General features: G+C 31.0%; 2 protein-coding genes across 3 annotated transcripts in view; one reads left to right on the top strand and one right to left on the bottom strand.

Annotated features, from left to right (window-relative positions):
- Positions 1–412: 412 nt before the first annotated feature.
- LOC106103581 (aquaporin-4-like) lies at positions 413–1,511 on the top strand. Its single transcript, XM_013283363.1, has one exon. It carries the CDS (start codon positions 703–705, stop codon positions 1,480–1,482), a length of 780 nt encoding a protein of 259 aa, XP_013138817.1. The 5' UTR covers positions 413–702; the 3' UTR covers positions 1,483–1,511.
- A 12,469-nt stretch (positions 1,512–13,980) lies between these two features.
- Positions 13,981–20,107, bottom strand: part of LOC106103741 (fasciclin-1) — a 29,386-nt gene continuing 23,259 nt past the window's right edge. Inside the window, exons 6-14 of one of the 2 annotated variants that reach the window (XM_013283594.1) lie at positions 19,774–19,951; positions 19,216–19,376; positions 18,201–18,206; positions 17,452–17,609; positions 17,155–17,245; positions 16,141–16,361; positions 15,819–15,981; positions 15,340–15,487; positions 13,981–14,981 (exon numbers count right to left, since the gene is read on the bottom strand). In XM_013283594.1, coding sequence (XP_013139048.1) covers positions 14,776–14,981; positions 15,340–15,487; positions 15,819–15,981; positions 16,141–16,361; positions 17,155–17,245; positions 17,452–17,609; positions 18,201–18,206; positions 19,216–19,376; positions 19,774–19,951 — 1,332 coding nt within the window. In that variant the 3' untranslated portion in view covers positions 13,981–14,775. The remainder of the gene's footprint in view (positions 14,982–15,339; positions 15,488–15,818; positions 15,982–16,140; positions 16,362–17,154; positions 17,246–17,451; positions 17,610–18,200; positions 18,207–19,215; positions 19,377–19,773; positions 19,952–20,107) is intronic. The other variant, XM_013283595.1, reaches the window with a different exon arrangement.

The raw sequence follows: 20,107 nt of genomic DNA on the forward strand, positions 1-20,107 counted from the left end.
AGCTGCCAGAGTTAATAGATGCACGAAAGTCAAACTATGTACTTTTTGAATAGGATATTGACTGACTTTGAATAGGTAGTTTATTTATATGTATCCTAGGTACTAAGGTTGCTACTTCAGCAATAGCAGCAGGTACTAGGACCCCATCGGAAGTAAAAAAAAAACATAGTGTTAATGATGATTATGAAAAAAATGTCTCAAGTGAAGTGTAAACCATGCTGCCTTTACGAGAATACGAGTACATTTTTTGAATCTATTTGGTCCTAAATTATGTTATTTATTAATTTATGGTTTTTTAATCTATAATTTTTGCTCTTTGCGTACTCTCTGCTATAATTTCTGTCATTGTCAGCTTTGTACTTCAAGCTGAAACGCCGTTAAATCTATTCCGTGGTATTTTTTACTAAATTCCACAAGTTATAAAACAAATTGGTACTATAAAAATGATGATAAAGTTATAATTTAAGAGTTTAAATTGTTAATCCATAGCTACACTTTATTAATGCTAGCGTAGTTGTAAAAATAGTGTAACAAAACTCAGATTTTACTGTGAGTGAGATGTTAAGCATCATATTGGAAGCACACAAGGTTAAAATAAAAACAATTTAATGACTAATTAAGTATTGCAGCGGTAAACATTTTCGTGTACAAAATATACAGTGTAAGGTGACTAATTAAATTTGTTGACAAAGGTGTATTGTGATGGCAGTTACATCGGCTAACCATTTAGTGATCGTATTTGAAAGCGTATCAGTTAAGTGCAGCCAGAAATTATCTGACAATAAACTGTTCATCAAATTTTGTGAAACTTGGAGGGTTGTTTTAGCAGAATTTATATCAACGTTACTTTTAGTTTTACTCGGATGTTTATCATGTGTGCCGATTCAAGGACTTGCGTACCAACCACCATTATACGCGCCACTTGGCTTTGGATTTGTGGTTCTATTCAATATCCAAGCATTTGCACATATCTCAGGAGCACATATGAACCCTTCTGTTACCTTAGCGGCTGTGCTCTGGGGTAAAATATCAATAGGACTGGGTATAGCCTATGCGATAGCTCAATGTGCGGGTTCCATAATTGGGTATAGAGTATTGATGGCTTTGTCTCCAGTCAATTTGATAACTGGTGGAATTTGCACAACACAACATATTTCGGAACTCACAGTGTATCAAGCGTTGGCAGTCGAAGTAGTACTGACGGCGGCGTTGAACTTCCTTAATTGCGCTATATGGGACCCAAAAAATAAATCACTTGAGTCGGTCGCTTTGAAATTTGGATTTACGGTTGCTGGATTATCGATAGCTGGAGGCCCGCTGACGGGTGCCAGTATGAACCCAGCTAGATCCCTAGGTCCAGCGGTTTGGACGGGTGTATGGGCCGCGCATTGGATCTATTGGGTTGGACCATTACTCGGTGGATCACTGTCTGCTTTATTCTATAAATATGTATGGTTGAATAATAAAAGTGATGACTTATGATCGATGTATAATAAATGATTTTTCGTATGTGTAAGTGAATAATTTAAAAATAAAGTGTTTATTAAAATTGCATTTTGCATATTTACTTGTTCTGTAAAATCGTCATGTACATATTAATTAGATTCGAAATACTTACAAAATTAAACTGACCACATACAAGTAATTACAAAACGTAATTCCTAGCGCGACGCAAATATTACGTGGCGGATCAAATATGAATTAGTTTAGTTATACGAGCAAAATTAGGTTGTATTGTTAACTCGGCGTACTAATACATTTCTCTTTTATCTACGTGAAAATGTGGTGAAATAATTTTGAACAAAAATATGTAAGAAATAATATAAATTAACTTACATAGAGTTATTGTAAGGCATCCATGTCATCATGCTGCGTAAAAGTTTACCTACCATAATTTATCCTTAGGTAGGCAGATTTTGTTATTATTATTATACGTGATCTAAAGGCGGATAAAATGAACCTTTTTTATTTCGTTGTGTGGAATGTTCGTACATTCCAAGTTCTCGTAAGATTTTCATTCGCATTGATAGCAATCTTTGGATAATTGCTTTCAATAACCTATTTAACAAGATTACTGTTTCTTCCAAGATAAAAAAATGTAAGAAAGTACCTCATTTCCATTATTGCTAAAGTATTCAAATGAAGCAATAAATATCAACAACCTGAAAGCGTTAGTGCCAACGTCGATTCCCAATAAATTTGGAATGTAAAGGATAATGCTCGCAGATTTATCACAATCCCCTTATATTTTATTTTTATAAGATTTTTGGCTTTTATATCTGACAGTGATACTTCTTATATTCATACTTTAAGTCATATGGAATGTCATATTACAGTTCCCTAATCTTACTAACATTATAAATGCGAAAGTATGATGGATTGATGGATGGAGACTGGCCCAATCCGCAGACGTAGACCCATAAACAAGAAATAAAATAGATAGATGGATGGATGGTTGTTAGTAGCCTAAACTGCTGCACGGATCTCGATGAAATTCGGCATAGATGTACAGGATAGTCTGGAAGAACCCATAGGCTTCTTATTTTTTTCCCGCGACTGTTAGCTAGTATTTCAATAAAGATATTTATTTATTATTAATGTATACTATACTAGTAAAAGATCTGAAATATTTGAATATCGTAAACTTTATTTGATTTACTACGAGTACCTACACATTGTTAATGACTTTCAATTAGTATCTATAAAAAGCGTAATCAATTTATTAAAAAAAAAAATTACGCTACTTTATGAAACGTCCCGTGTAGTTTTTTCTTTCGTTTAACATCCTTTGTAAATCACTTTTATGTGTTACCGCAGGTTCTTATTTATAGCATCTAACCGGAAAATGTTTTATTCGAAATTGATTTTAAAGAGAAAATGGCTTCAATTACGGAAAACGGCGTTAAAGCAATACTTATATGAAATTTACTTTTATGTGACAATACATAGAAAACTTTTATCCAAGTATCTGAGTAAAATAAGTACAGAGAATATTAAGGAAAATCTTGCTGTATTAACAACGAAAATCATACTAATATTACAAATGCGAAAGTTTGGATGGATGGATGTTTGTGAGAGTTTGTAGCCTAAATTTGATATAGATGTAGAAGATAGTTTGGAAGAACAGATAGGCAACTCACTTTTATTTTTTTAATTCCACGGGGACGGAATCGCGGGCGAAAGCTTGTAGTATACATTTCTAGTTTAACTATTGCATTTTACTTACTACATATTACATTCGTAATCGTTCTAACAGTATACTATTTGGATAGGTTTAAACAAAAAGTCACCGAACCTATTTAGCCGAGGATAATGCCCACAACTTTATTCATAAGGGAATAAACAAGATGTCAAGTTGTCCTGTTATCAATAGGTAGCAGTTTGAAAACTTGTGTTTAGCAAGTATTAAACTATCCTATACAATAAGAAAACTACAAGATACCAAATAATTTCGAGGTGTTTAATTTGATGTTTTTGATATTTTTTATGGTACTAAGCAGTGAAAATCCAAATAAATGTGGCAACCTATGAAAATGTTTGAATATTTTTTAAATATCAAAGGCTTTAATTGTGCTACAAATTATTTCAATTAAAACACTGAAAACAATACGCAATGTATATGTAACAAATACAAATATACGAATGAAAATTAAGTTCAGCGAACAATGCAAGGAAACAATGTAATTTGATGGCGCATTGTTATTTTGCACGGGAGTTAACAGCGGAATAGCCGCAAAAATACACATATTTAAGTATTTTTTTAATTCAGTGATATTTTACATATCATTGAATGGAATGATTTAAATATTGAATCAGTAAGTTAACGAATTTGTAGAACCACAAACCATTGCTACGTTTTACTTAAGTAGGCAAATGAATTTTCTTCTATCTAATTTTATATTAAATGTACGAATCAAAGTTAAATTAGTTTCATAACATTCGTCAAGCTTGCGAAGAGTAATGAAAATTCTTTCTAGAATATTATCACCCGTTTAGTAGGATTTTTTAGTTTTTCAACTTTATCAACCATCTCATAAAATATTACCTTAAATTAAAATTATAATTTGATATGTTAATGGAGTTTTTATTTGAAGTAGATCTCATATTAATAAATTAGTTACAAATGAAAAGTTTTTCATTCTTGTCTGCAAGAATAACTTCCTTTCATGCAAAATATACAATTTATTTTGTAGTTTCTGTGTTATCGTCTAGCGCTGCGCATGTTACAAGAGAGAAGCTGCCAAAACTTGTGTTAAAATGAGCAAAGAAGTTTGCAAGTAAACCCCGTAGCCTTAATTGGCAATCTGCCAAGTTTTAGTATGTGGCTAGAGAAAATGCCAAAATTTAAACCTAATTAGGTTAACAATAGACATTAAGTTAATATTTTTCATGACAATTGTTGTTGATTTAGGTGTCTTCTAAGGAATATTTTCTTAAATATCTGACTTTTAAAAAGTTGTACATTTTTCAACTCAAATTAATTATGTTGCTATCGATTTGATGCAAATATGATCTGCAATTGTTGGAATTAAAATCGTGATTCCAGATATAAATTGGTAAAGTGAAAATGTGAATTCCTTATACACAATCAAACAACGTAATTTTTGTTGCAGTTATATATTTAATCGCTGTATAAATACAAACATTAAAGTTAATCTTATTTCAAAACGAGCTTAAACAATTTCACGCACGTCCTGCTTGCTGCAGGAATACAATTTCACAGGATAACGCGATGTATGAATATGCAAATCGCTTCTCGTTTTGTTGAGAAAATTAGGTTAAAGAAAACACGTAAAAAAACGTGTTTCAGCGTAGAGATACAGATGTGTTACTACTGTCTACTTTCTACAAGAAATCTTGTTATTTTACTATCAAATTCCTTGTTTTAGAAACATCATTGTTTTATGAACGTCTTTGCATACACTCTGTATGCTTTCTCTTACTTTTATGATCGTTAGATTTGCTCATTTTAAAGCTTGACAAATATTAATGGATAAAAAGGCATGGCAACTGAGTTTTGCGTGATATCAGATAAATGATAAACCAGGTAAATAGTTTTACAAGGCATTGTTACGTAAATACATGTTACATTCAAGCGTGTAATATTTGATGAATAACGACAAAATTTTAGAAGAAATTAGGGGCGGAGGGAAATGAGAGTGAAATTTATTTTTTTATAAGAGAAGGGGGCAAACACAGAACAAAGAACACAGAGGTGGTCAACGACGCCCAGACATCCGCAACACAAGAGGAACTACAGACGCGTTGCCGGCCTTTGGGGAAATTACAGGCTTGCTTATTGAAGGTCCCTAAATCGTACTGTTTGGTCATACCGCCGAGGTCAGACCGTTCCATAACGCGGCTGAGCGAGGCATGAAGTTATGCGAAAACGCTCGGTTGTGAAATGCCAGCTGTTGACATGGTGAGATAAGTGGAATATACGTTTTTTTAAACTCTATCTCATTTAAATAATTTTACCTAAAACACTCGATAATGCACAAGGAAAGGTCTTCTTATCGGGCCCTTCTTTCATCGTTTTTAATTTCAATACGTTAAAATATTAGTGGTGATAGAAAAGCGGCAACCGACTAAGGATACAATACCGATGGCTCAGTAAGTGCTGTCGTTTTATTTAGAAGAGTGCAACGCTCTCCCACATTTGTTCCTCGTAACAATAGGTGCATATCCTAATGAAGGAACACTGTAAAGGTGCGTATTCACTGTAGCTAAAATAAAGTTACATTTTTAATTTTTCGTCTTCTTGTTCTTCCTTCGTCTTGATTAATGAAAATATTAAACGTTATTTAACGCTTTTAATTTTAACAAATCTTAATAAAAAAGGTGAATAATGGGTTTAGTTTTTATTCCTGTCTGTCTCAATATCTAACGAGCCGTGAAAGCGTGCATTACATAGTAAGCAGACAAAAATGTTTATTGACAAATAAAATTTTATGTCCCTATTTAAGAGATGCAATACTATTTTTATGGCAAGTGAACTGGGAGTGAGTTCTACAAACGCCGATATCGATTCATATCCAGAGTAAATGGAGCGTCGCCTATCAGAGGGAACTATAAAGGAGGGAAATTTAATAAGAAAGAATACGAAAACAATTGATACTCAGAAATCCACATTTACTAAAGAGATTTATCCTTGTTGAACTTGTATTTGAATTAATTTTCTTTATATTGAACGTAACATTTCAAGCATTTTAGCACTTGTATCAAGTTGTTAAGATTGTTAGACATTTTGATTTTTTTTATTTTTCAAACAAATACAAATTCCTCTTAAATGTTTTTTAAAACTAATCCTTCCGTTTTCCAACTTTTTCTAAGAAATATTTTAATGCGTAAATTTTTAGCACGGAAGCTCGTCCATTTTTTATATGTGTTTGATAGAGATTATGAGTTTTAATAGATACGATATAAAAAAATCTACAACACTTCATACAAAAAAGATATGAAGAGTCTAACGTAGGTTTTATCGGTGCGGAAATATTGTAGTGAATGTATTCGAAGATAAAATACGGAAAAGATATTCTGAAAACGAACTGTGAACAATATTTATCTGTTCGCAAACTGTATTCAAGTGAAACGTTGACCTAATGTTCATTCGAAAGTGTATCTTTTTAATTTAAACATTATGCAGTGTAACAAAAGTTAAAATTAAAAACACGTTCCAATTTAAGCAGTTAATTTTTCTGTCTATGTAGTGGAAATGGCTGTTATATATTGTCTGTGTCAATATTATTCTATGTTCTTGTCTTTGGTTAACCGGTCTACTGTAATCGTGTGACGACACTAACATGTACGTTGTGGCTATTCTAACAAATATAATATTGAATATAAGAAGAGTTTCAATGAATATTCTACTGACCAAGACCCACGAAACCCAAGCAATGGCCTCTTATTCTAATCGTATATACGTAAACGTACGTTTTAAATATAATTTAATATTTAACAGCGATGTAATACAATGATAGAATTAGGATGGTTAAAGTAATTTTACTCTTGTAAATGATACGACACAAATGGGTAGTTTGGGTAATACACACCGCAAAATGCAATTCGTATCTCGACAAAGATAACATCTTATTGTTATGATGTACCATGTTTATTTGCAAACATTTGTTCGAAGCAATTACAATGAGGGTGCATTGTAACTTCGAATAAATGCACCCTTATTGTTTATAAATCTGCTGTTTTATTTTTATCTAAGTAATAGATAAAATTGTCTATTTTTGATTTATAATTTCTAAATTTGCGATCGTGCATATTGTCGCAAGTTAAATTATCTATAAGTTTTTGTTGTTTTAATTTACTGTTACTCTGCCAGAGACGAACTACGATTAGGTAATAATTTTCATTGTTGCTTAATGGTTTTAAAAGTAGGCTAGTATTATTCTAATCTCGATTCTTAGAAGCTCATTGCCAAATACTCCATGTATTAGATGTAATATAATGTAATAAATAATTTATTTAAAAAAAGTTACCATATAGTGAGGGACGGTCATCAAATAATCCTTATTGTAAACTTATAACTTGTGTCAACAAATTACTCAAAAACCCTGTATGGGAATTCAGTCATTGCATTTATTCGATTGCTTTGGAAAAGTTTAAAAATATATTTTTTGCGAAATTATGAATAACCATCGTACAAATTGGGTCCTTCACATTATTCCAAGTCTTTTAGTTAAGGGTGAAAACATTATCCGGTACATTAGCATTGCAGTAAAATGAACGCCTCATTACGCTCCGTGTATGCACCACGTATATTAATTTTACTCCATTTTGTTATAAGAGAGTAGAAGGTCATTGACCTGATGTAATACGTACTCAATAAGCTATTAAAGACGTAAGCATTGCTCAGTAAACACTTAAGTTATTAGTATTTTATGTTAATTCAATTATTCAAAACCTATATAAACGAGTTGCCAATAAAAATGGTTTAAAACGTCGCAATTTCCACTAATATAAAATTATAGATGGCGTTATAAGGGAAAATTGTAGAAATACTTACGATTTCTAATTTCTGTAATGATATGAAGGGAAAATAAAATAGGTTTTGTGATAGGAAAATATGCGTTATATCATAATTGATATTGATTCATTTGTGATATAACGCATATTTTCCGTTAGAAAGCTTTATAAACAATATTCTTATAATGTTATATACATATTTATTTTAGAATACAAATCCTACATTTTTATTAATTTTAAACAATACATATCTACATCGATACTTATATTATAAAGTGAAAAAATTGTATTTTTGGATTTTTGTATGTATTTCATTCATGCAAACACTACTGGGCCAATTTTAAAAATTCTTTCACCATTACGCGCTATATTTTTTAATTTCACGCGGACATAGTCTCGAGCAACATCAAGTAATAGATAATTTGCATGTTTTTGTTAATATATGCATAGCTGTATATTTGTATACGTATAATTTAGTGCTGCCAACAATGGAAACAGCTGCGAGATGTCCCGTCTTAATTTATACTGCGAGAATCCATCTGTAATCTCGATTATTATCTCCTTCAATTTGATTTGTCGGCTGCTTTCCATTGTCACTACTATTCAACTGTCGGATTTAATTGTGATAAATATTCAATTATTTTAAATTTCCGTTTAGCACATAGTCAAAATCAAGCGCTAATAGTCTAATGGTTTGGGGTACGGACTACCGATCGTGCGATCGAGGGTTCGAATCCCGCCATTCGACTACCGTCGTGAACTAGCACAAGCCCAGAGCTTAGTCGGAATGGTTAAAGGAAAACTTAGTAAGTTAACAAAGATCTACTAACATTTTTAATAAAAAAAAAATCCGTACTATTTTGACGATGATAACGACTTGTGGGTTTTTAGTATTAAAATTATGTTAGAAAAAAGGACAGTCGTGTTTAATTCATTTTTATCTATTCTATTTGATCTTTAAGTCTTCCTCTTTAGAGGAGTTATGTGTTTTTAGGATACGTTTTTTAATTTCCCTTTTAAAGGATTCTCATTAAAAAAATAACATTCAATGTTTTCAAGTGGTGTCATAAAAATGTAGAAAGAAAAATACCTGAATGGAATATTTAGAATGCATTTGTGTTTATAAATGTTCTCGGAATCTGCAGACTTTGAAATAACTTTGATTGCCGGACGAGTTTTCTTTGAAAAGGAATCTCCTTTGTAGTATTCTATTTTATGAAATGCAATATGAAATATCGTGTTTTTTTAATAAATAAGCTCGCTATTGGCATAGACGTAAGCATAAGCCGCGTTAAAATATTTGCAGCAATCTCAATAAATGTGTGTATAAAAATTAATTCACATGCAAATAATGCTATATTAGTGTAGCCACTCATTCCCCTACACTACGGTCGTAAAAGCTTTTTTAATTTTTATTGCGCAATATTTCTTGTCGCTTTCAATATTTTCATATTGTCGAACAACTCGCAAAAAACTGCGCGGAATTGAAAAAGAATTTCGATTTGCCAATGTAATGAACAAGCCATGTGACGCTCGCGAGGACTTTTTCTCATTATTATTTACGAATCAAATGCTGGGAACATTCATTCCTTCTTAATAACTCTGATATTAACTATATGTAACAGAATACACGAGTATCAAATTTCACTACGATTTAATTATTTTCAGGGGATTTTTTCTCATTATTGAATCATTAAAAATGTTCAAACTGACGTATGTTACTAATTACTGTTATTTAGACATCATACTTCATACTTCATTATAAATATTAAAGTTTAGATGGATGGATGGATGTTTGTTAGAGTTTATATCCTAAACGGCTGAACGGATTTCGATGAAATTTTGTGTTGATGTAGAGGATAGCCTGGAAGAACACATAGGCTACTCACTTTTGTTTCTTTTAATCCACGCGGATGGAGTCGCGGGCGAAAGCTAGTTTGGTAATAAAATTAACTTAATAATGTAAGAATTAATAAATCATTCCTAATGTAAAGAACTGATTTGATTTAACCATATATGAGAAGTAATGCGTTAAACGTTTATACCTTTATTTATGTTTAGAAAATTATTACAATGTGTTATAAATACTTGTAACCTTATTATCGTTAGTTCAAGAAATGCGTGTGTCAATTATAAATGATACTAACATGTGTATAGGGAATATTTTAAATACGATTATTTGCATCTCCTTTCAGTTGACTTTGAACCTTAGAATAGGTAAGCTGTGTTAAATGTATATTAAAAATATCTTTTACAATGTCATTTATAACTTTTGTATCTAATTTTCTTATGTTCCAGATTAATAAATATGAAGACTCATGTGATTCAAATTAAAACATGTTTATTATTATTTTTAATATTTTTGCCTTATTGTTTATCAAACGAAGATCAATGTAATTCGATAACTTCTTGCGCTGGTTGTTTGAGAAAAAGTTTTTGCACATGGTGTGTCACTAAAAGTCGGTGTACAAAACAATCTTGTGGTAATGACAATGTTATTTATCCGAAGACCGTGTCAGCTCTTATGTCGGGAGACACATTCTGTCCAAGAGTAGCAGAAACACAAGAGTTAATAATAAAGAGTGGAAAGCGGCAAAAAGTATCTGTGAAAATAACACAGATTTATTTATACATGGCCTTTACTCCCTGGAAATGTAAAATAAATGTCAATGGAAAAGAGAATGTTGTAATTGCAACTTTACTAGTTGATACAGTTTATTGTGAATCTTTTGAGTTCGTAAATGAATCAAATGAGCCTTCAGTAAGCGGCACTGTGACAGTTTTGTGGGACTACAACAAAGCATTTGATGGAAATCTTCCCTTTAAAGTGTGCCGCTGTGATTTAGACAGTACATGCGTGGCTTGCGCTTAGTATTTTGTTATTAATTAAAGTAAAATAGTACACATTATGATATTTATATTGAAGTATAATGTACAATAGAAAAATAATTAAACAACGTGTGACATTTTATGGTTTTTTATTTTTATCATAAATGTTTATTTTTGTTTTTTATACGATAAACTGAATCATAAGGTTTTTAAACTGTAAAATTAGTTAAAAACATTCTCTAAGTGGTAATTTACAACGAACAACCTTTACTTCACCTATTTTACGAATATATTTCCTAGTGTATACGAGATACAAAATAAATGCTCTTATGCTGAAAAGTTTGTACATTAACTCGGGAGAGTTTTGGTGCCAACATAAAGATAATGTAATATTTTGCCTTTGTTGTAGTTTAGTTACATCACAAAAACTCGTTAGACATTTCAATAGCATTTTATTTGCTCGGAAGATGTTGCGTACAACTAAATTGAATTTCTCGTTAAATTTAGTAAAATGTTAATAAAATAGTCAGAAAGGTTGCAATAGTTGTTACCAATATGTTATTATTAAAACATCGATATGTCATTATTTACTTATAAAATGACATTGTAGTTTATCAATTTCTAAGTTCTATAGCATGAATAGGAACACAAAGTAATGGAGGCTCTCGTCAGGCGTCCGTGGCTTATCTGACATTTTTATAATGAGTTTTTATCTGACGAGTTCGCGGGAGGAAGAGCGCAGCGTTGTAATTAACTGCTTATTAAACCACGCCATTGTGAGGCCAAGCTACGATGAAAATACTTTTTTTATAAAAAAAATTGTAAAGTTCATAATAAACAGATAAAAAAAAGTTTTTCGCTGTATCACAGATAGAGATAAGTTTTAAAGATCATTTTGTTGCTAAGTCCAGTTTTATCAGCTACTCAAATATTAAAGATAAAAAATCTAACTGCATTTCAAACCTCTAGACTCTGAGTTTTAGTCCTAATTTGCTATTAATTTTTTTTTTCAGTTAAAATTAATCCGTAAATAAAAATAAACATACAATAACACAGTGCGTGAAATGGATAGCTACGAGTTATAGATTACTGTAACCCTCGAGTTATCTGCGAACGGTGTATCAAAGTTCATCATCATATCGGAAATTATGTTATTAAACTTAACGATAGGGATTAACGATAAACTATTTCTACAAACATTTATCTATCACGCTCGCGAATCAACTACACATACGCCTGCAGGTTTACTCATATTTACGTAACATGTCAAGGGGTAAGATATTTCTAAAATAGATCTTCCGAGTTCAATATTTTTGTACCCGCATACATAAAATCACATGAAAACCCAAATTTTAATAGTTGTTTTTTTCGTAGTTGACGATACACTTACAGCGTCCATAGCTCAGGAGTTTTAGCACTTGTCCTGTAATCTACAGAGTTTGGGTACGAATCCCGACAAGTACCAATGTGATTTTCGAATTTCACTAGTTACTTAGGGTTAGTTCCAAGCCCCCTTCGTGGGGACATATAATGAGCTGGTTATAAAGATACATTTGTAAGTTTATAAAAATAATCATTATTTAATGTAATTCGTACTCACCGCACAGCGCCTGCAGGAATATGAGCTGCAAAATTACAATCCGAAGCTTTTTTGTGTATTGCCTGCATTTGTTTTCTTTTATGTTTTTTAAATATTTTTAGTCTTACATCTTTTAAACATAAGTCCCTGATCGTGTCTAATCATTGCTTACCCCACATTAACATACTTTTTAAATTTATGATATGTTAAAAATTAAGGTGCTATGTAAAAAGGTTGATTGTGAAAAAAAACACACTTATAAATTCTTTATTTATTAAACACGATGGATAGGTACATATTCCCTTACAAATCTTAAGTAATTTGACAATAGATTGAAGTTTTATAGTAATGCTGACACATTAGCGTCTTTTATGAAAGATTTATCTAAATACTTCATATAAATTATATTGTCATGATTATTACATACTACATTGAAACGCTTGAAAGATGAAACGATCTTATCAACAATCGAGTAATAAGAAAGGGACAGATAATGCTCCCTCACATTGTCCTTTATTAAGACATAATTAAGTATAATACTTGAATAATATTTAACTTTGGTTTGATCCACACCTCTATTAACTTATTTTGTACTTAAACTAAATGTTAATACGAACTGATGATACTGTTAACTTAAGAACTTAAAGGAATTTAAAATTTTAATTATGAAAGTGACATTAAAATAATGTTGCTCTTCTCTATATTACTATTATCCAAAAATCTGTAAGATGTTATTGCACTTTTTATAAATATTAATATATTTTAGTAACAAAAAAATAGTAGACGTTTAATATATTTTAAGTAAGTTAAGTTAAAGTACAGTAAATACCTAAAAAAGCAACATTAAATTATAGTGTCATTTTAAATAATTAACTATAATTAAATGTTAAGAGAGAATTTCAACCACGTTTCATGATTTCTGTAAAATCAGATTAAGAACATTTAAAATAACTTATGTTAATTATTTACAGAATTTTAATAAATCTATTTGATAGTCACAATTGCAGTTTCGAACGCATTTTATATACAAACATCAAATGAATTCACGAAAGTCAATATTATTTTTATTCTGTAAAATTTTTAACAGCGGGTTTCGACTGTAATGACATAGTATTTATCTGTATTCCGTCAAAACGAATGAAAGAGACACTATGTATACAAGTCCAATTGCAGTGTAAACCCACGGCAATATAATATTGATGTTAACGATATAAATAGACGATCACTAAAGTTTTAAAAATAAATAAACAATCTCGTTACGTAATCAACATTATAGATAATCATTTATAAATAGTTTTAAATACATTTCAAATATATATAACGTGGAATGTATGTAAAGAATAGATGAAAATATTTAAACGAGATATAAATAAATTACAAGTTCCAATTACATTTTATATATAGAAATAAAAGTAGAACTTTTATGACATACTAGCTTACGCCCGTGACTCCGACCGCTTGGAATAATAAAAACAAAAGTGCGTAGCCTATGTGTTTTTCCAGACTTTCCTCCATGTTTATACCAAATTTCATCCAAATCCGTTTAGGCTACAAACTCTAACAACCATCCATGTATCCAAACTTTCGCGTTTATGATATTAAAGAAATATGATTAAATTTTGAAAAATAAACAAAACGAAGCAGAAATAACAAACTGAACGAAAAAAGAATAAAAGCCCTTATTACAGACACATATTTAGGTAGAATATAAAATATGTTATTTGCAATTAATTTTAATCATATGTCAAAAGTTGTTCAGCTCTGCTTCTAGTTTTTTAGTTGTTAATTCTATTACATCGTAATTGGAACTAGTATTATTTAATTATAAATTATATTAATTGTTACTATAACTTGGCCAATATTATCTATTAAATGTGTATACGCATTATAATTTTATAACCACATTAAATTTTTTTATCTAATTTAATTATTACAAATTCGTTTAAAATACTACAGTGAGAACAGTATCAGCGATAAGCGATTTCAAACATTTATATGTATATTCAAAGTTGTATAATTATGTTAGAATTGCTACGACGTAGATCAATTTTATGGCAGTATCTATATATGATAAGTACTTGTAATCTTCGTTAGTAACGCCTTTTTTTAATATCAATCCCTTATTGTAATATACTGGTAACCATTCAAAAGTTTAATAAAACCGAGTCATATAATAAAATTGTATAATTCAAAAATGTAAAAACGCCGGATATCAGAAAATTAATTCTATTCCAAATAAGTGCATCCCTGTATTATTTGAAGTTGATATTTTTGTTTGATTTTAAAACGAATGTTTTGTTCTATGATTTAGATAACTGATTTATTTAATGTTAGAAAATAAATTACAATACTGTTTTTAGAATAATCGGGACTAACAAGGAATCGTTAACTCAATTGCCTAAAATTTTAACGAACATATAGGAAACGAAGAGTAAGAAATATGTGTACGCTACGCGGGTTTTTTCAGCACTGCCTGTGAGTCGTATGTCGCTCTCCAAGACAAAAGGTTCGTCTATTACGTGAATAATGCCGTTAGTGCACTCCACGTCCGGTCTGAACACGTGAATCCAATGCCCGTTCCATTCCACGTAATAGTCTGTGGGAGAAAATTGTCATTGAAAAAATGTTTATCAATAATCGTAAAGGAAAAACTGAAATTAGACGTTGGTTTGTGTTAAAATAGTACGAAAACAAATGAAAATGGTAAAAACAAAATACGATTTAAACATTCGATGATAGTTTTTTATTCGAAAAAAAAAACCTTAATTGTGAAAATAATTTCTAACCATTAATACATTACATATATCAGATATCACAAATAAACATTCCCTAGAGAAAACCAAGTTGTGAAAAACAGCCAATAAGAATCTCCTTGCTTTAATGTTAAGTGATGTTGACATCATATGAGTTGAATTGCATTTCCTTGAATAAAGGCATTCTAAAGGGGCACTTACTTTTGTCGGATTCCTTCACTCGTAGTTTAAGAGGATCACGTGTGGTTGGTAAGATAATGGGATGAGTTTCGTTCGCCATTAGTTTCAAATCGGACACGGTGTAAGATCTTCCTGCTCTAATCACATGTCTTTCCAAAATTTGTTTAGTCTAAAACATTATTATTCTATTATAAAGGTAATCTCACTTTACAGTATTGAAATCTTACTGATATACTGTTTGTTATAGTTTGTAGTCTAAACGGCTGAACAGATTTTGATGAAATTTGGTATAGACGTAGATGATAGTTTAGAAGAACACATAGGCTACCCACTTTTGTTTTTTTTTGATTCCACGCGGACGGTGTCGCGAGCGAAAGGTAGTATTTAATAACTTATTAGGTTCATTCGCATTAAAATGGCACAATCTTAAAGAAAACTTTTTGTGGTATTTTATAGTCGTCAACTGTCTTATATTGTTAATTGTTTTGTTATCTACTTACGTAATAACCATAATCCTCCCTGAACAAAGCCTTGTAAGCAGACGGGTGCCTAATTTGGAACTTCAGCCAGGCGTGATCCCGCGGCACAAAATACGTATACCTATGTTCCATTTCATTCAGTTGATGATTAAACATTTGCCGCTTTCCCAAGTTATACGTTACGCTGTACAACAAAAATATTAACTTTAATATACACATAAAATAAAAAGTTAAACATTGAACTTAGAGTATCCCTTTTTAATGATAAAGTCGTCTAATATAATGTATGAAAATTAAAGTCTTGTTTTACTGGTACATTGTTTGCAATTCTAAAACAACTTACTTGAGCATTGGGTCAGTTCTTATTTTCTCGAACACAGTGGTGTACGGTACACCTAGTACTCTGTCGATGATGTGTACAAATCCATTAGTTGCCGCAATGTTGGGCTGCGTGACTGTAGCGTTCACTCCACCGCCCTCCACAGTTAGCGTCTGATTCGAATTACTGTTCACTACATTAAAGTAGAGATACTTGCGTGCAGCGGCGGTCGGTGCTTGGTATATCTATAAACATACATTTATAAGACTCTTGTACTATATTTCCACTATAAAGGATGATGCCCAAATTACTTTGAAGTCTTGCCTTCAATATCTACGTGTGATACATATGGTGTGTATTTTGAAGCTGAATAAAAGTTTCTGTCGTGCGAATTTCGAAATCTTTGTTTTTAAATCTTGTAACTTTTATTCGACTCTAAAATACATATCGTATGATGTGCCACACGTACTCTTGACTATTAGAACATTGAATCAGGATTTTGCATCAACCTGTACATTGTCTAACATAAAAATATTGTTATCCTTGTTATTCGCTATATAAAAAACAAAGACGTATATATTCTAACATAAGTTCTATTTGCACAAATCATCGCATGCTTATAGCGAAGGAAATAAAAAGGGTTGTTACACCATTTCTTCATGCCTTTATAACGACACTGATAACTGAACTAAGAAACAAAAGTCACATAAATACGTTCATCTAATACATTTAGTTGGATATTTGTAAATAAATATAAACGTACAGATCCTGGAAGCTGTTCCGATAGCGGCAGCCGACGTAAAACAAACATCGAATAGATGAATTTTAATAATATTCAAATAAATATCTTATTAAGATGCCTACGTAAAATCATTTTTAAATCATTATACCTTTTTTTAATATAGTGTTTAAAATCAAATACGAACGTTGAATTTATAAATATAAACAGTCTGAATAATATTCACGAAATAAGTTATAGAGTAGAATACAAACTGTGCCAATGTTATGAAATACAAAATGTAAATAATTTTTACAGACCTGATTCATGTTATTGTGAATAATGGCATCTAGTGGTAGCCTTTCTCTCACTAAATGCAACTTTAATATTTCCCTTAGTTTTTGGTGGTTTCTGTAATAAAAACACAGTAATTAGTATCAAAATCATAAATACGATAGAGATAAAAGTAGTTTGTCATCTACATATTAAGACTCTCTAACCGTAGAACTCTACTGCCGTGAAACTTGAGTTACATGTTGTCCTGTTCATTCGCTTTGACAAAACAGAGACAGACTATGTCACAGTCGAATTCCACATTAAAACTTTATTTCAATTACCTAATAATATTCTGAACACTATTCTCGTTCCAAGCTTCGTTAGAAGGTGCGAACAAAGTTATATCCTTTGCCACAGTTAACTCGTTGAGGAACTGATTGTTTTCACCCAAGTCCATTATTACCTCATAGAACTTGCAAAGGGGACCGTCTTCCTTCTCCTGCAATTATGTTACCATATTCATTATTTATATTAATAAATTGGTACATTATCTAACACAATTAATAAGTTAGCTCTTGTCATGATACTGAAAAAGCGATAAATTGTGCGATACGTTCCTAATAAAGATATTTAGTTTCGTAGATCTAAAAATAGTGAGTCTATTATGCACTGTGAAAACACCAAAGACAAAAGCAGCACATTGTGACGCATTATCCGCGACTTCATCCGTACGAAATTAAAAAAATAATTATTTAATGCTTTCATCGAAATCTGTTAACCCTTATAGTTAATAGATAATTTCTAATAAAGTTTCATTCATCTATCCATCCATCCATCTAACATTCTCAAATCGTAATCGTAGTAAGATCTTACAAAAAGTTTTATAACAACAAATTTCAATACGTATGGTATCCATAGAAAATTATTTAAAACTTGACTTTTGATTATTTGATTATACATATACTTACCTTATTTAAAAGTACTAATTCTACAAAACGATAAATTATAAATGTTAAATAAAACATTAGTATAGTTATAATGCTTTAGCGGGGATGCTACGAAAGTTCATGCTACGTGAATTAATACTTACAATACCCTAAAGTTGTTAATGTCATGCGGGATCCACGGGGAGGACGCATAAATACATGAAACAGAGTGATAAATATTGTTTACATAATATATTTATAAATAAAATAATTCAGTACTAAAATTTCTAATTCATGTACCGTTATATTTAGTTCTGAACTCATGGTACTCTCTTGCTCTTCCAATGCCACCAGATTTTGTACCTTTTACGGTTAAAAAATAATAAATAAAAAAGATAAAACAAAATGAGTAGGTAAACAAAATATTTGTAGGTTCAATTAGAACTATACATACCTTTAAACCTCATTAGTGAAATGTTAAGATAAAAATAATAAAGTAAGGAGAAAAATACAGAAATCAAATAAGTATTGCAGCGTCCAGTGTACATAAAATAATATTAAAAATATTTGAAAAATATATCAAAAAAGAGCGAAAACATGATGTATTAATAAAATACTACTAAAAAGATACACAAATTTCTGTTCTGCTATAACTTAGAATTGTAATAAAATGTATTAAACCGTGCCAAAGTATCGATGAAATTCCGTACTCATGGAGTAATGAAATAATAAAGAGTAAAAAGACACTCACAAAACCTGATTAAAAAGCAAACATATTCATGTTACCTTCATTGCCTGGTTTCCACATAAATGTAGCGAAAAGTAACGACAAAACGTCAACAAAATTGGTTCATATTTTATTGCATAATGTAAAAAGCAACTTAAAACAAAACTCCAAATAAAAAAGTTAGTAGGATAGATAGATATACAATATAAAGTGTGCATGTTTTAGTGTATGTGTTTATTCCAGGACCATAATTATCTTAACTTTGAAAACCCATTTTACCTGACCTATTGAAAGTAATTCTTATTTTCTTTACCAAATCAAATAAATCATTGGACATTTCAATTGTTAACACAAAATCATGCAACATACAATAGGACCCATCTAATGAAAATTGTTATATTTATTAAGATATGTTACTCTTTTCGTGGTGGGTCGTAGATGTCAATGCTTACCTTCAGGAAATCAATAACGGAGGTATCAACGACCATCAAAGGCCTCTGAATTAGATGTACTACGCCGTTCTTAACTGGTATGTTCGCTCTGACGATATCAGCAAGTACAACGCCTCTGGTGTGTTTCGCATCACCAGCAACCGTATTTGACTTCACATAAGCTGTTAAAAACACACAATATTAAAATATTGATAAAAGAAGCATTAACTATTAAAGTTTTATTTGTCTCAGTTCATTTTAGTAACAACGTACTACGTCAACAGACTGGTAGATTTGTATGGTCATCTCACCTAAACTGATTTAGAAGCGGGTCATTCAAATCGTAATTTCCCCAAGTTGTTTTTTTTTAGTAAAAATATTAGTAGATTTTTGTTAAATTACTAATATTTCCTTTAACAATCCCAACTAAGCTAATTGCTTGTGCTAGGATATGGTTCACGACAATAGTCGAATGGCGGGATTCGAACCCTCGACCGCAAGATCGGTAGTCCATACCCCAAACCATTAGGCTATTGGCGCTTTCCTTTAACTATTTTATTGTTCTTTTTAATAACTTACTTAATTCTTCCTGTCCATTAACAGCAACACTAAAGGATATGATCACTTTAACGTTGTCACTGAATGCCAAACTCTCAAACTCCTGGCTCTCTGGTGTCGCTTTAGTGAACAAAACGTGATGTGGTATAACGTGACCGTCTATCACTTTCTCATCTATGAAATCTGAACGGGCAGTTGGCTGTAATGAAATATCAAATTTTATTATGATAAAATTTAAATGTATTGTAGACATTAAGTGGTCACTAAGAGAATCTTTATTGTAAATTTCCCGTACCAAATCTACATTGAGAGGCATTGATTAATGTTTTTGTGAGCTTCAGTAAAACAAAGTTAT

Source organism: Papilio polytes, unplaced genomic scaffold (genome assembly GCF_000836215.1).
Source record: "Papilio polytes unplaced genomic scaffold, Ppol_1.0 DF823731.1, whole genome shotgun sequence".
Taxonomy (NCBI): domain Eukaryota; kingdom Metazoa; phylum Arthropoda; class Insecta; order Lepidoptera; family Papilionidae; genus Papilio; species Papilio polytes.